The 14,937-nt window shown below is 49.2% G+C and overlaps 1 protein-coding gene across 1 annotated transcript in view; it reads left to right on the plus strand.

Annotated features, from left to right (window-relative positions):
• The window catches only part of GRIK4 (glutamate receptor, ionotropic, kainate 4), a 315,486-nt gene extending 311,162 nt beyond the window's left edge, over positions 1 to 4,324 (plus strand). The window contains exons 16-17 of the mRNA XM_010830486.1: positions 2,409 to 2,574; positions 4,067 to 4,324. Coding sequence (XP_010828788.1) covers positions 2,409 to 2,574; positions 4,067 to 4,324 — 424 coding nt within the window. The remainder of the gene's footprint in view (positions 1 to 2,408; positions 2,575 to 4,066) is intronic.
• Positions 4,325 to 14,937: the final 10,613 nt, after the last annotated feature.

Genomic DNA, 14,937 nt, shown 5'->3' on the forward strand with positions numbered 1-14,937 from the left:
ATCTGCCCTGGTGCCGAGGGGACCACCTGTCCTGCAGGTTGTTGACTCAGCCCACTGGCTCAGGAGGGCTTTAAATAGCTGGCCCCAGGTGGCTCGGTTACCCTGCTCCAGAGCGTGTGTGGGAGGGAGGCTTGGCCCTCCCCAGCCTGACCCAGGGGTGTTGGTGTGCCCGTCTGCCTCTTGGAGCTCTTGGTTATGAAATCACAGCCTCGGTTTGTTGGCTCCTTGGAGAGTGGGAGGTCAGAGGACCCGGCCTTTATGACCTACCATGGCATCCTCATCCAGAGCAAGTGACAGAAAATACCATGTCTCTAACAAGAATGCCAGCTTCACAATAAAATGCCCGTTTGGCATGGGAGCAAGGCTCTGTTGACCCCTCTGGAGGGAGCTTGGGTGTGATTTGCTTTCTCAGCAGAGGTGATGGGCTTCCACTGAGCTCCTTAGGCTCTTGGATCTGTCCCCTGTGACCAGTGGCATAAACAGCCACATGGCTGTCCAGGGTGGAACAGATGCCAGAGTGTAGCTGTGTGGTTGAGGGAACCTCCCCAGCCAGCTCTGAGGTCATGTCCACACCCAGGGCTCATTAACCCACAACAGTGGATCAGAGCAACTTCCGGATGCTCACCTCCACCTGGGGAGCACTCACCACCACCCCCAGCCTCTTCTGGGGGAGGCTCATGAGAAACAACTTCCAAGAGCGTGTAAGAACTCTGGCAGGAGCAGGAAAGCCAATTTGAGGATGGAGGGACTCCTGGCACTTACAGGTCACCAGTAGGGAAGGTAGACAAATGATTTTCATCCCCCTTGTGATGAAATGGGACTGTCTCTACTTGTCTCTGTATCTCATGCTCATCTCATCCTTTACAGATAATTAGTCACTAACGACATGTTATCTGATCTGATCCAAGACAGGTAAACCAGGCATTATTAGGGTGTTCAGTTGCTAAGTTGTGTCCAACTCTCTGCGACCCCATGGACCGTGGCCTGCCAGGCAAGAATACTGAAGTGGGTTGCCATTTCCTCCTCCAGGGGATCTTCTTGACCCAGGGATCAAACCTGAGTATCTTGCATCTCCTGCACTGGCAGGTGGATTCTTTACCACTGTCCCACTTGGGAAACACAAAGCAGGCATTATTATCCCCCATTTATTAGTCAAGCAAACAACCTCAGAGGCATTGTGTAGCTTTCCCCCAAGGTCTCACAGGTGGAATTAGACAAAGCCAGAACTAATACCAGGTCTCTTACTGGTGGTCTGGGGCATGGATCTGGTGGGCTGGCTTGTGGATGTGCCCGTCAAGTTGATGGGTGCACCTGTCCTTTCACTCCTGGAAGAAAGCGCACAGGCCAAGGGAGTAAGGGGACTTCCTGCTCTTGCAAACCCACCTGCAAGCTGCCCTGCCGCAGCCCGTGGCAAACACCGTGCCTTCATTGGCAATGACTTCGTAATGAATTGAAGCCTCATTAATTCAGACTCCACTGATTCAGAATTTGGCAATTCGCCAGCCTCAGTTATGCTTACATATATCTTTGAACCCCTATAAACAAATGGATTAGAAAGCAGATCCATACTGCTGACCAGATGGTAGAAGTCCTGTTTAACCTACTTAAGTGAACAAACTGGTTTTAATGACTTTAGCGTGTGTGCTGCCTGAGCTGCAGAGCTATTCTAATTTTAAATGAGTTCGATCTACCCAATGAAACAACCTTCCGTTTTGAAATAGCATGACCTTTGTAAGAGTGTTTTCTAATTCCAACTTCTCAGCGGCTCAAAGGTGCTTGTCATCAGTTTGTCTTGAAGAGCTCCCGCTCTGACGATTTGTGGAACTGGTTTTAGAATACGAATTTCTCCATGTGTTACTTGGCCATGTGACTTTGCTTCTCTCAGCCTCGGTTTCCTCTTCTGTAAAGTCACAATAAGAATTTCACTTCCCTGAGTTGTAGGGAGCACAGGAGCTGGAGGGTGTGGCTCTCCGTGGGTGCTCAGTACATGACAATGCTCCTCTGAAGGTCAGCTGCATCATGAGGTGGGGGAAGTGTCCCGGCTGTAGCTCTGAAGAGAGCCCCCAGAGCTGACACCCTTAGCTCATTCAATAGCTCTTTGCTCACTGTCTCTCAAGCTGTTTCATGTTCACAGACACACTTCTTTTGAGTAGTAACCCAATAATCACCTCCTTTAGGAAATAAGAGAAAGAGAGCCATGGTCTTCTTCGAGGCAACCCTCCCAAGCACTGTTCATTTCTGTTAATATCATATGCCCTGCCTCCTTTCTCTTCCCCCACTAAGCTGAGGGCTCTTTCAGAAGAAGAGGGTCACCTGCCCTCTCCCATGTCACAGCAGGACTGGGGATGGGGGCTAAGACTCCTGGGGGCACCTGGGCAATGATGACTTCCTGGTCTTTTCCTGCATAGGTGGGCATTCACGCTGATCATCATCTCATCCTACACGGCCAACCTGGCAGCCTTCCTGACCGTGCAGCGCATGGATGTGCCCATTGAGTCAGTGGATGACCTGGCTGACCAGACTGCCATTGAGTATGGCACGATTCACGGAGGCTCCAGCATGACCTTCTTCCAAGTAAACCCATATGGTTGCTCACCAGCATCGGGAGTTGGGCAGGATAAAGTTGAGATGTTTGTCTGCTGGAGATAAAAACATCTCTCCTCATCTCATCCTCCCTTTTGAACCCCTAGTTTGGAGGTCCTCATGGGGCTCATTTTCCCCCCTTGCTCCCCAAAATATCCCTGGAACCAGGTCCCCAGAGCATTGGGTTAATGCCAGCCTTGTCCCTGAGTGTTGATCATGAAGGATTAGTGCTGCTTAAGATGATTTTAGTGATCGAAATGATTTTTAATTGCAATAGTTTCATATTTATTTTAATAAGCATTAGAAAAAATATGTGGTGAAGCTAACCTATACTTTTACTTATATTACTGCATAGGATGAGGCTAATGCATGCTTTAAAAATTTTTTGTAGGGTAAATTTTATTGGTAGTACTTAGACAAAGCAAGATTGGAGTAATACACTAATGAATGAAGTGTAAGGAACTTTTTTAAGCTGAACTGGTTTCACTGATCCTAGACTATATAGATCTCAGATGGGGACTGTTTTGGCTTCTCTGAGTTTCCCTTGCAAGGCTCAGGAGCGGATCCTGCCACAATGCATGTTAGCTGGCCTACCAGAGCTGGGCTAGACACAGAAATAGTTTGTGTTGGCTTCAGGATCTCTAGGGAAGCAGATTTCCCTGGAGTCTGTGATTGTCTAAGCAGCCTATGACCCAAGAAGTTCATTTTCACATACAACACGTCCAAGGCCTTCAGTTTTCTGTTTTCCGTACACGTCTCAGAGCTGCTAGCACAGGGACCATGAAGGCATCATGCAAACATAGGGTCTGGATAATCCCCCAGAAATCTCTGTCTCCTTCTTATTTGTACCTGAGAAGCCAGCATTGGATATGTGATGATGGACTGGTTCAGAGTTGATAGAAAAGGGCTGGCATTCGTCCTTTGGATGATGTCTCTTAGAAGTCCAGAATGAATCTGAGCTCGCTGCCTCCCAGAAGGACAGTGGAGGGTACAGCCAGAATACCCATACTCACTTTGATCAGCGTGTGGAGGTTGGCAATGGAAGACCCCTTGAGGGTGGATGAGGCAGATGCAGTGATCCAGCCAGTAGGCGGAGTTTGCAGCACCTTCAGATCCTGTTCCTTCTCCGTCTTTCTCTGTGCGTGTGCATGTTTAGTCGCTCAGTCGTGTCCAACTCTTTGCGACCCCATGGACTGTAGCAGGCTCCTCTGTCCATGGGATTCTTCAGGCAAGAATACTGGAATGGGCTGCCATTCCCTTCTCCAGGGGCTGTCTTTCTGTAAAAGGTATCAGAATCACAACCCTCTCCTCCGCCATTGAGCAGCGGCAGCTGAGAGATGAAAGGGAACAGGTTCTTGAATGCAAGGAGGGGACTGAGTAGCAGAAGGACCAGGATTTGGGGGACCACTTGGATGCTCTCCCTTTGCAGACCACTGTCTGCTTTCGCTACCCTCAACCTGCTTCCTTGTGTTCTTTTTCCCAGAATTCCCGCTATCAGACCTACCAGCGCATGTGGAATTACATGTATTCCAAGCAGCCGAGTGTGTTTGTGAAGAGCACGGAGGAGGGGATCGCCAGGGTGTTGAATTCCAACTACGCCTTCCTTCTGGAGTCCACCATGAATGAGTACTATCGGCAGCGAAACTGCAACCTCACTCAGATTGGGGGCCTGCTGGACACCAAGGGCTATGGGATTGGCATGCCAGTCGGTATGCAGGAGAGGATCAGCCTCTTCGGGTAGCTCACCCAGGCAGGCTCAGGGCAGCTCAGACCACTGAAGGCAGCCTTCACGCCAACAGCCCCTGTTTCTAGAACCAATTTCTCAGTGACTTGAGGCAGGCATTCTCAAGGTTGTTTTTTTTTAAAAGCAAACCCTCATACTTCACGTCATCAGGGATCAGTTCTCAGTCTTTAGTTACTGAAGGGTTAATTGATCAGGTTTTTTATAATTTTGTTTATTTATTTTGGGTGCACTGGGTCTTCAGTGCTGCTGAGGTTTTTCTGTAGTTGCGGCGAGCAGGAGCTACTCTCTAATTGCGGTGCGTGGGCTTCTCATTGCGGTGGCTTCTCTTGTCGTGAAGCACAAACTCCAGGGCACACAGGCTCCAGTAGTTGCGACAAGTGGGATCTTGCCAGATCAGGGGTAGAACCTGTGTCTCCTGCATTGGCAGATGGATTCTTTGCCACTGAGCCACCAGGGAAGCCCTTGTTAGTTATTAATTGCGTGATTACTAAAGAGCACTCAGATGCCCCTGGTGGATTCTTTAGGCCTGTTGTTCTCTCCCCTTCCGCTTCCTGCTCTTTGATCGTTTCTCTGCCGGCTGACATCTCTACGAGTGGTGGAAAGGCGATGGTAGGACTCAAGTGAATTAATTTTGCTATTAGTGTCCGAGGTGAAAGGTGCAATATGAAAGGGGACTGATGTGATTGGAGGAGATGGCTTTCAAATCATCTGTGGCTCTCGTGGATCCGTCTACTCTGAGTCAGCGTAGATAGCTGAGAGTGAGCGGGAGTGCTCTGATGTAGCTCTGATGAGGCTAGAGAAGCTTGGCTTCCAGAAAAGTATCCCAGCTATGCCTTCTAAAGGCAATGCCTGCTTTAGGCCTTCCCTCGCCGATGACTCCTTCACCAGAAGGTGAGGGGGAGCATGTTAACTGCTCACCATGGTTGTGGCAGAGGTCTGGAAATGTTCCCCAAGTGTTTCAGACACATACCCTTCCCCCAACACCATGGAGAGTCGTGTGGCACTCATGACTTCAGACAAGGTTGTCCTGTGCCAGGCAGCAGGGAAAGAAGCAGGAATGGAAGAAATCAGATCATGTGGGGAAATTGATATATAGTACATGCATCTTTGCTATGATCTTGCACAATTCTTCCTCTCTCTCTTTTCTTCTAAGTATAGTTGATTTACAGTGATGTGTTAGTTTCAGGTGTATAGCAGAGTCGTTCAGTAGACATATATATATTTTTCAGACTCTCTCCCTTTATAGGTTATTAAAAAATATTGAGTAGAGTTCCATGTGCTATACCGTAGGTCCTTGCTGGTTATCTATTTTATATATAGTAGTGTTACACCCCTTCTCTGGATAATTACATAACTCAGAACTCTATAAATTATGGGGCTTACTTATACCAGTGTCTTGTGAAGAGCATGGCTTTGAGGCAGGCAGATCTGGAAATGCACCCTGCTTCCTGACTGCAGGACCTTGGACAAGTGATTTAACCTCTCGGAGTCTCAGTTATCTCATTTTAAAGGGAAAGTCGCTCAGTCATGTCCAACTCTTTGCAACCCCATGGACTATAACCTGCCAGGTTCCTCTGTCCATGGAATTCTCCAGGCAAAAATACTAGAGTGGGCTGCCATTTCCTTCTCCAAGGGATCTTCCCGACCTAGGGATCGAACCCAGGTCTCCCGCACTACAGGTGGATTCTTTACCGTCTGAGCCACCAGGGAAGCCCATCTCACTTTAAAACCAGGTTTCTAATACCTAACTCAAAGGGTTATTTTAAAGGTTAAACCTAATCATCTGGTCTCACCATGGTATCTCATCACACTTAGCCTGTGTGGGGGAACATTAGACCCTCCTCATCTTTTCCATCATTCCCTCTGTTACTTGATCAAAGCAGATGACTTCTTAAAGACTGCTCAGACACCAAGCCCAGGAACATTGGCAGTAACACGATTCAACTCTTGAACCCTGTGATTTCTGACACCGGTAGTTCTATAACCCAGAAGCCTCACTCAGGGCACCTGCTTACTCTCTGCTTAGCATCGTATTTCATTGAGTCCATTAATATTACACATTGTGGGCCCCTTTGAGAAATTTAAAGGTTGACATTTTGTTTCAAGATGGTGGAGTGAACCGCAAAATGAACCTAAGGTTCACCTTGATAATACTCTAGAAATTTAACATATTTAACTGAAATGTCAGGTGTTTCAAGAGTGTTCATAGAGGAAATACCTATAGAGAGTTGACATGAAGCTGACTGACTAGAAATTCTCATCGGTAACCAACGAAAAGGGGAGGGAAATGCATTGGTTCTGTGTCTGAAGTGATGCTGTTTCCGCTTGTGTTACTTTAATCTTATTCCACCTGCAAGGTAGATGTGGTCCTTCCCATCCTAGAGGATAGAACTGAGATTCAGGGTTGATAAGTTACTTGTCCAAGGTCACAGAATAGGTGGAGAGAGAAACTGGGCTTGAGCCTAGGGTGCCTGTCTCAAATCTAGCGTTTCGCCTCCCAGACCGTGTTGACATAAGGGTACCCGGCTCGACTGAACAGGATAGATGGGGAGGGTGAACTATGAGCTAGCCCGGGCTCTCAGATCAGGCTGGGAAGAGCACTGCAGAGTTGACTGATAAGACAGAGTTTAGGTCCTAAAGACAAGCACGTGTGTCCTTCTTAAGTGAGAGGAAAGGGCGTAAACAAATAAGCAATGTGACTGGACCCAGGAAAATTAAGGGAAACAGAACAAGGAATGAGATGGATAGGTAGTTTAGGAGCTAAGTAGGCAAACACGGAGTAAGCAGAATAAGCCTTTGCTGGGGCCCTTGGTGTGCTATAGACATTGGGCTGAAGATGCCTTGAAAACTGCTCGAAATGCCTTGTCGGGTGGATACTTGTTTCTAAGCCTGGAATGTTCATTAGTCTCACCATCTAACACCATCTGTTAGTTCAAGTAGCCATTCACTTCAGATGTGTGTTAAGTACCTGCTATAGGTGAGGTGCTGTTGACATTCACCCAATTTGCGTTCAGTGCTGCAGGCTTGGGGTTTGAATGCCCAAGCATAGTTGTATCTATAGCAGGGAAGTTTCTATCTATGGAATCATGGGCTGTTAGAGTCCTAAGAGATCTGGGAACTGATCTGATTCCTTACCTGTCAAAGGGCAGTCCATGGCCCAATGGCAGGGCACTACCTTGGAGCTTGTTAGAAATGCACTCTCAGCCGCCACCCCCGACCCACTGAATCAGAGTCTGCGGGGTTTGACAAAATCCCCAGGGGATTCCAATGTGCATGAAAGTTTGAGCGCAGGCATCTATTTGTTCCAGCTCCTGCCTGTATCCTTCACCAGAGCCCTTTCCCCCAGACCATCTGTCCACAGCAGGCCTTCACAGAGCTTAGACAAGAACCTGGGTAGCTTAGTTGCTTTCCAGCCTCTTGGCAGCTTTTTCTTAACGATTTCAGACCTCAGCCTGGGCTGGGGCATCGAGCTTTCCATGGTTTCGTTTAAGCCTGTTTCTGTGATTAAATCTAAATTCCGGAACCAGAGCTCCTTGATGGTATTCCATTTGAAAATTTAAAAAAGAATTGCACTCAACTAAGCCTTCGGTTTGAGGAGGTGGGGGGAGTGATGTAGACAGGGTGGTGGACAAGGTCAGGGTTTTGGGGCCCCAGCGGGCAGCTGTTAGGGTCGTGGATGCCACAGATGGGTTCTCCATGTAGATAGAGCCACCCCTCTCTCTGGGTGGCTCTTCTCTTATTGATGGCTGCTCCTGGTAAACAGTTGTAGGGTATAATGTAGTGAGAGTTACAAATGGCAGAGAAACTAATTTAAATAAAGTAGAGAGTAGGCAGCTGATGGGCAGCAAGGTTTGTGTCACAGAAGATGTCCCTGCTTGGCCCCCCGGAGGCAGGCAGATGGGAAGCTTTTGCAACCAGTTCCCCACATGCCCGTGGGTTCACCCAGGTAGAACGCAGTGGCGCCTGGATGGGGAGGTGGGAGGCGCAGCTGTCTGTCACTTGACCCACAGTGGGGTCTTGGCCATGGGCTGGGCATGCCAGTCAGCGTGGAGAGAAGGGAAGTAAAAATACCTGGTGCCCCACTTGGAGCCAGAACGCAATCCTGTCCATGGAGAGTCCCAGCCTGAGCACAGTGGAGAGCTGTGCTCCTGCGGGGACCCCAGCCCCTCCCCTCCTGTGCTACATGGGCGGGGTGGTGGGGGGTGGCAGGGAGGTTGAGACCTGGCCGGGGAGCAGAGAGATGCAGATGGGGCACTCACGTCCTGTGTTTCGGGCTCTCCTGTGACCCCCAGGCTCCGTCTTTCGGGACGAGTTTGATCTGGCCATTCTCCAGCTGCAGGAGAACAACCGCCTGGAAATCCTGAAGCGCAAGTGGTGGGAAGGGGGCAAGTGCCCCAAGGAGGAGGATCACAGAGCCAAAGGTAAGGGCAGCCGGGGCCCCCCCTCCTGCCTGGGAGACCACAGCTGCTTGTCTCTGGCTTCCGAATCCCAGGTCATTGCAGGTTGAAAACAAGCCTCGAAAGGAGCCCAGGGCCAGGCTGGGATCGACAAGGGTCAGCCCTGTCCCCAGGTCTCAGCTCCCTGTAGGGTATCCGCTCCCGCCTGCTTGCAGGCCCTACAGATGCTAACCCTGCCACGCATCTCAAGTCCAATCACTTCTGCGCCAGCACCACCTCTTCCACTGTGGCCTCTGTCCCTGGCACTCCACAACTGCATGATTACAACAGCCTGGCTTCTTTTTCCCATTTTTGCCCCTCTTCAGTGTTCTCTCCGGGGCTTCCCAGGTGGCGCTAGTGGTAAAGAACCCACCTGCCAGTGCAAGTTAGATGTGAGAGACTCAGGTTCAATCCCTGGGTCGGGAAGATCCCCTGGAGGAGGGCATGGCAACCCCCTCCAGTATTCTTGCCTGGAGAACCCCAGGACAGAGGAGACTAGGGGGCTGCAGTCAATAGTGTCACAGAGTCAGACACAACTGAAGCGACTCCACACTCCCACACACAGTGTTCTCTCCACCAGGAGCCTTAAAAAGGTCATTCTTTTTAAGACACACATAAGATTGCAGCCTCGGGGGCTTCCATGGCGATTCAGTGGTTAAGACTCTACCCCTTCACTGCAAGGAGTGTGGGTTCGATCCCTGGTCAAGGAAGTTCCTCATGCTGTGAGGTGCAGCCAAAGGGGAAGAAAAGAGATTGCAGCTTTGGCCTGACAAACCTTCCAATGGTTCCCATCTCACTCAGAATAAAACTCAAGCTTTCTATGACTCCCGACCCTACCTGATCTCTTCCCCCCGTTTTCTTCCTGCTCCCCAACCCTGTTCCTTCAGAAGCTCCCTCAGAGGGGCCATCAAGTCCCCACCCTGCATACCTCTCCCCCCCTCTTAACTGCTTTATTTCTCTTTTCAGACTTTGTCACTACCTGATAGTATTATTTTCTATTAATCCGTTTACTTTCTGCCTCTTCTAGAACATAAGTTCCATGAGGGCAGAGTTTGTCTTCCTCACAGGGCTGTCCACTCGGCCTGGCACATGGATATTGTATTGAATGAATGAATGAATGCTAAATCCAGCTGGATAGAGAGCAGTCACTGACTGCCATGAAGTTGAGGCGGGGCTTCCCCTGTGGCTCAGCAGTCAAGAATCTGCCTGTAATGCAGGTGTCACAGGAGACATGAGTTCAATCCCTGGGTCAGGAAGATCCCCTGGAAGATGGCAACCCACTCCAGTGTTGTTGCCTGGAGAACCCCTTGGACAGAGGAGCCTGGCAGGCTACAGTCCATAGGGTCGCAGATAGTTAGACATGACTGAAACCACTTAGCACGTGTGCACGAGGGTCCTGAACATGTAGCATTTTCTGTTGGGGGAATATACACCCTGGCTTACCCAGGACAATCTCGGACTACATATCTGCTGTAGATCAGTTAATGCCTGTTAGTTATTTTTAGAATGCCCTTTCATTCTCCAAATGTCCTGGTTTGAGCAATAAATCATCTGGTCACCCCAGTGATCTACTGCAGCCTTGCTAAAATATGTAGCGAGTTTACCTATACACGCTGTCCCCCGGGGAGGCAGCAGAGGAGTGAAATGGATGATCCTTGTGCTTCCCCTCTTGGCTCAGCGTGAGTGATTATCCAGGATGAGACAGTGAGGGAGTGACTTTGTGTTCCTAAGTGTCTCTGTGTGCATCTTGATCCTGCAAGGAGAGGGCTCAGGAATACAGGAGCAGCCCTTAGTCATTTAGAATATCGTCTTTTTTTTTTTTTTGGCCACATCTTGCAGCATGCAAGATCTTAGTTCCCTGACCAGGGATCAAACCTGTGCCCCCTGCAGTGGAAACACAGAATCATAACCACTGGACCACTAGGGAAGTCCTGATCTGGAGTAATTTAAAATAGAAACAGAGAGATGGGCCTGGGACCCAGAGTGAAACAGGAGAGATGTCCAGGTTTCTGGCACCCTAAAAGCCCTTGATCCTCCTCCAGCCCTCTCCCTCCCACAGTGGGTTGGGTGCCTTCTGTGGTTTTGGATTGAGCACTCAACATGCTGCGTTGCAACTCTTGGTGTCCTCTGCCTGGTCAATGGTCCCTTAGAGTGGACCTGTCTCCTCTGCTGTATGTCCCTGGCCTCCCCTGCAGAGACTGACACATAATGGGCACTCAGTGAAAGTTTGTGGGATGTGTGATTAGAGCCACTGACTGACAGCTGTCAGAAGACACCGCTTAGGGTCCCCCTGGGCCACACTAAGGTGCTGAATGACACTGCTGTGATGGTTTCCTGGGTAGCCTTCACGCCCAGAGCTCTCCACTCTGTAGAGTTGTTCCTGACTGACAGCTGACTGGACACACGTGGGGATGCGGGGAGGCTGTAGATGAGGGAGACTGATCAAAACAGGGGTGTCGAAGAGCAAGGGCTCAGAGATCTGCAGGGACCCCACCAGCTCTGGCTGCTCTGGCTGCTCCAAGCCTCCCTCCTCTTCTCCTTCTCGCTGGTGGTGAGGTCCCCCACTTTCCTTCTCTTTGTAAACCTGATCCTATTTGATCTTTTGGAGCCTGGTTCCCCTCGAGACTCACGACTGAGTTATCCCAACTCTCCAGTGTCCCCTTTCATCCCTGACTGCTAAACCCAGCCCCTGGCAGTTAGTATTTGCTTGTGTTTATTTTCACCAGTAATCTATAGAGGAACACTTGGAGGGGAGCAGATCGGCAAGGACGTAATGATGACTCAGGAGCTGGGACCTTATGGCTTTCACTCAGGGACCTCAATTTAGATCATCTCTGTCCCATTCACGATTTCACCCAAAGGCCAGTGGAATCCCCCCACCGCCCAAGAATGGAGCTTATCAAACTTTTGCCCCCCTGCACACCTGTTTGTTCTGCCGACTGCTACTATGTTGGTTCTCTCCCCTGAGGCAGTGTGCACAGGGCTCAAAATCATGAATAGTGCGTCAAGGGGACTCTGCTCCATAGATGGCCTTGTTATTTACGCTGTAAAATGTCTTTAAGCCTTAGTTTCCTTCTCTGGAAAACAGAGCTAAAAATAGTAATGACCCTCCTTGAGCTATTGCAGAGATCGAATGAGATAAATCATGTTAAATGCTTAGCAGGGCACCTGGTTCAAAGGAAATGAGAAGTGATTTTATTCTAAATTTTTAATCTAAATAAGCAGTTGAGGTCTGAATAGTGTCCACAAGTGCATCTGTCCACCCTGTATTCCTCCAGGCTACATAGTTCTTTTTCAACACATAGGACATTAGTTTTCTATTAATAGTTGTTCCCTATGGACTGTGAAAACCTTAAGGACAGGGTCTGTGTCGTATGTATTTTTCTATCCCAGTGACCAGCATATCATTTGACATTTCATCAGTACTTGATGCAAGGAATAGAAAGGAATGAATGAATCAGCCATCATCTCAAGGACCTACAGACTGGTCCTACTGCCTAAGTCTGTTTTCCTCCAGACAGCCCTGACATCCAGGAAGTGGATGGAAAGTGTTTACAGAGCCCCCACTGCCTCCAACAAACAGTGGAGACCACTGTGTATCAGGCACTGTGCTGGGCTCCAAAAGTATCAAAAGCAATGAGACGTGGCCCTGCCCTCAAGAGGCTTAGCACCTAGAGACAGGTGCAGATCATCTCTGTAACAGTCACAATGCAGAGATGCTTTCATAGAGCTGGACAGAAGGTATTATGAAGCCCCAGGGCAATACTTCTGAGCAATATTCAGGGAAGGTTTATGGAGACATGGGGCCTGGACCATGAAACATCCATTAGGAGTTACAGCTTTATTTGTTTATTTTTATTTTATTTATTTGGCTCTGCTGGGTCTTCACTGCTGCACGGGCTTTTCTCTATTGTTGTGTGTGGGCTTCTCATTGCAGTGGCTTCTCTTGTTGCAGAGCACAGGCTCCGGGGCACATGGGCTTCAGTAGTTGCGGCTCCTGGGCTCTAGAGCACAGGCTTGATAGGGATTGAACCTGAGTTACCTGCATTCGTAGGCAGATTCTTTTCCACTGAGCCACCAGGGAAGCCCTGGGAAGTCACAGCTTTAGGAAGATTATGGAGCACAGCTGTCACACTCAGAAATTGGATTCAAAAAGCAGGGTGAGGTTGGATTAAGAGGACATTGAAAAGTGGGTGAAGGCGTGTGGACAGCAGACCAGTGTCCCAAACTTTCCCATGGAAGAGATGCACAGCAGAGGGGACTGAGTGTGGACTTTTGAGGGGTCTGGGGACACAGTCACAAGCGTCTCAAACAGCCCAACATGTTTGGAATATCCTTAAAGTCTTCTGTTTTGTCCTAAAAACACGTGTGAATTTTGCATCTGACAGCCGGATATGGGCATGTTTATGTAGTGGAAAAACCCTTTTCTGGCCTAAACTCTGGGTAAAATCGTGTCCTAGGAAGATGTCCTAGGAACACCCCAGAGCTCTGCATACACCTTGGCACACCGTGAGCACGCTGGACTGAGTTGGTGACGTTGGTGGCAGACCTCAAAGGTTCTGGCATGAGATGTGGCATCAAGAAAGCAGGTGCTGTGGATGGAGCTCTGAGCTGCCAGTGGCATTCACGGTCCCAGGGGACAGTCATTGCCTTGGGAGGAACAGAGAGGAGAGACTACCTTTAAGTTCTAAAAGAAGTTGTTCCAACTCAGCAGACACAATGTTATTAGAAGTCAAGGTGTTTGATTTGCTAAAAAGTATTTTGGAATACAGAAGGCCAGTACCTGAAAAGAAGCTTGGTGTAAAGCTGACACTAGAACTTCAAAGACCCAGGCCACCCAGGCTGCAAATTAGATAAAAAGATGTCCTTCTGAGACAGGGAGTTTCTGAGCCGGAAAGGATGTGTTAGAATTTGGAGGGTCCCTGAGAAGGAGCCTGATGTCCGGCTGAGGGGTGGAGAGTGCCAGAGAGAACTCTGGATTTGTTGGGAATCCCTAGAAGCAAAGAGGTTTTTGCTTGCTTCCAGAGCTTGGCAGATCCCAGAAATATGTGTTGTGCTGCATGGAATGGGGAGCGTGAGAGATGGCACGTGGGGACCGGAGCAGAGAGGTCACAGGGACAGGCCTGCATTTTCCAGGGTCCCAGACAAGGATATTGGAAATCTAAGTCGAATCCAGCATTAGGACAGGACGCCTAACTTCACCCCCATGACATCATCTCCTTGCCAACCTCAGACCTGAAATATATCCAGGAGTGAAAGGGGAACAGAGATAACACTGTGTTTAACTGAATATAAACCTGAAATTTTGGAGAAGGCAATGGCACCCCACTCCAGTACTCTTGCCTGGAAAATCCCATGGGCGGAGGAGCATGGTGGGCTGCAGTCCATGGGGTCAGGAAGAGTCAGACACGACTGAGCAACTTCACTTTCACTTTTCACTTTCATGCATTGGAGAAGGAAATGGCAACCCACTCTAGTGTTCTTGCCTGGAGAATCCCAGGGACGAGGGAGCCTGGTGGGCTGCCATCTATGGGATTGCACAGAGTCGGACATGACTGAAGCGACTTAGCAGCAGCAGCAACAGCAAACATGAAATTTAAACATAAAGAAATCTCTGTTTCTGGCAATCAGGTGAAAACAGAAGCCTGAGGTAGACATTTGGTACTTTTATAGGAAAATTAAGTTGTCGTTTTTGCAGCGCGGTTGGCTTGGGATATTCTTCCCCATTCCACAGAGGTTTTAAGAAGACTGTCTGACAGCAGAGCTCAGAATGGATGGAGGAGAGAGACAGGGAAAGCAGGTTCCCAGGGAAGATGGAAAGAAGTGAGCAGGAGGCTTCTCCCCACTCTGCAATTGGGGACTGAATGTTCCCTGGCACGGAGAAGAGAACTGAGCAGATGAAGAGGGAAAATAAACAGTGGAAGTCATCCTTGCCCAGGTCTCATGTGCTTCAGAAGATGCTCGGGTTCTATCAACCAGCTGATGCTGTCTTGCCTCCTTTTAGTCATCCTTGGGTACAAGAGGGGGAGCCATATTAATCACCGGTGTGGTCCAAGAAGGGGCTGTGTGGGAGATGCTGTACAAATCAGCATAAGAGCCGGGGCTTCGGTTCCCAGCCCAGCCACAGCAGCTGGTGCCAGTTTAACGCACTGACCCCATTTCTGCCATGGCTGA

This window comes from Bison bison, unplaced genomic scaffold (genome assembly GCF_000754665.1).
Source record: "Bison bison bison isolate TAMUID 2011002044 unplaced genomic scaffold, Bison_UMD1.0 scf7180017864518, whole genome shotgun sequence".
Taxonomy (NCBI): Eukaryota; Metazoa; Chordata; class Mammalia; order Artiodactyla; family Bovidae; genus Bison; species Bison bison.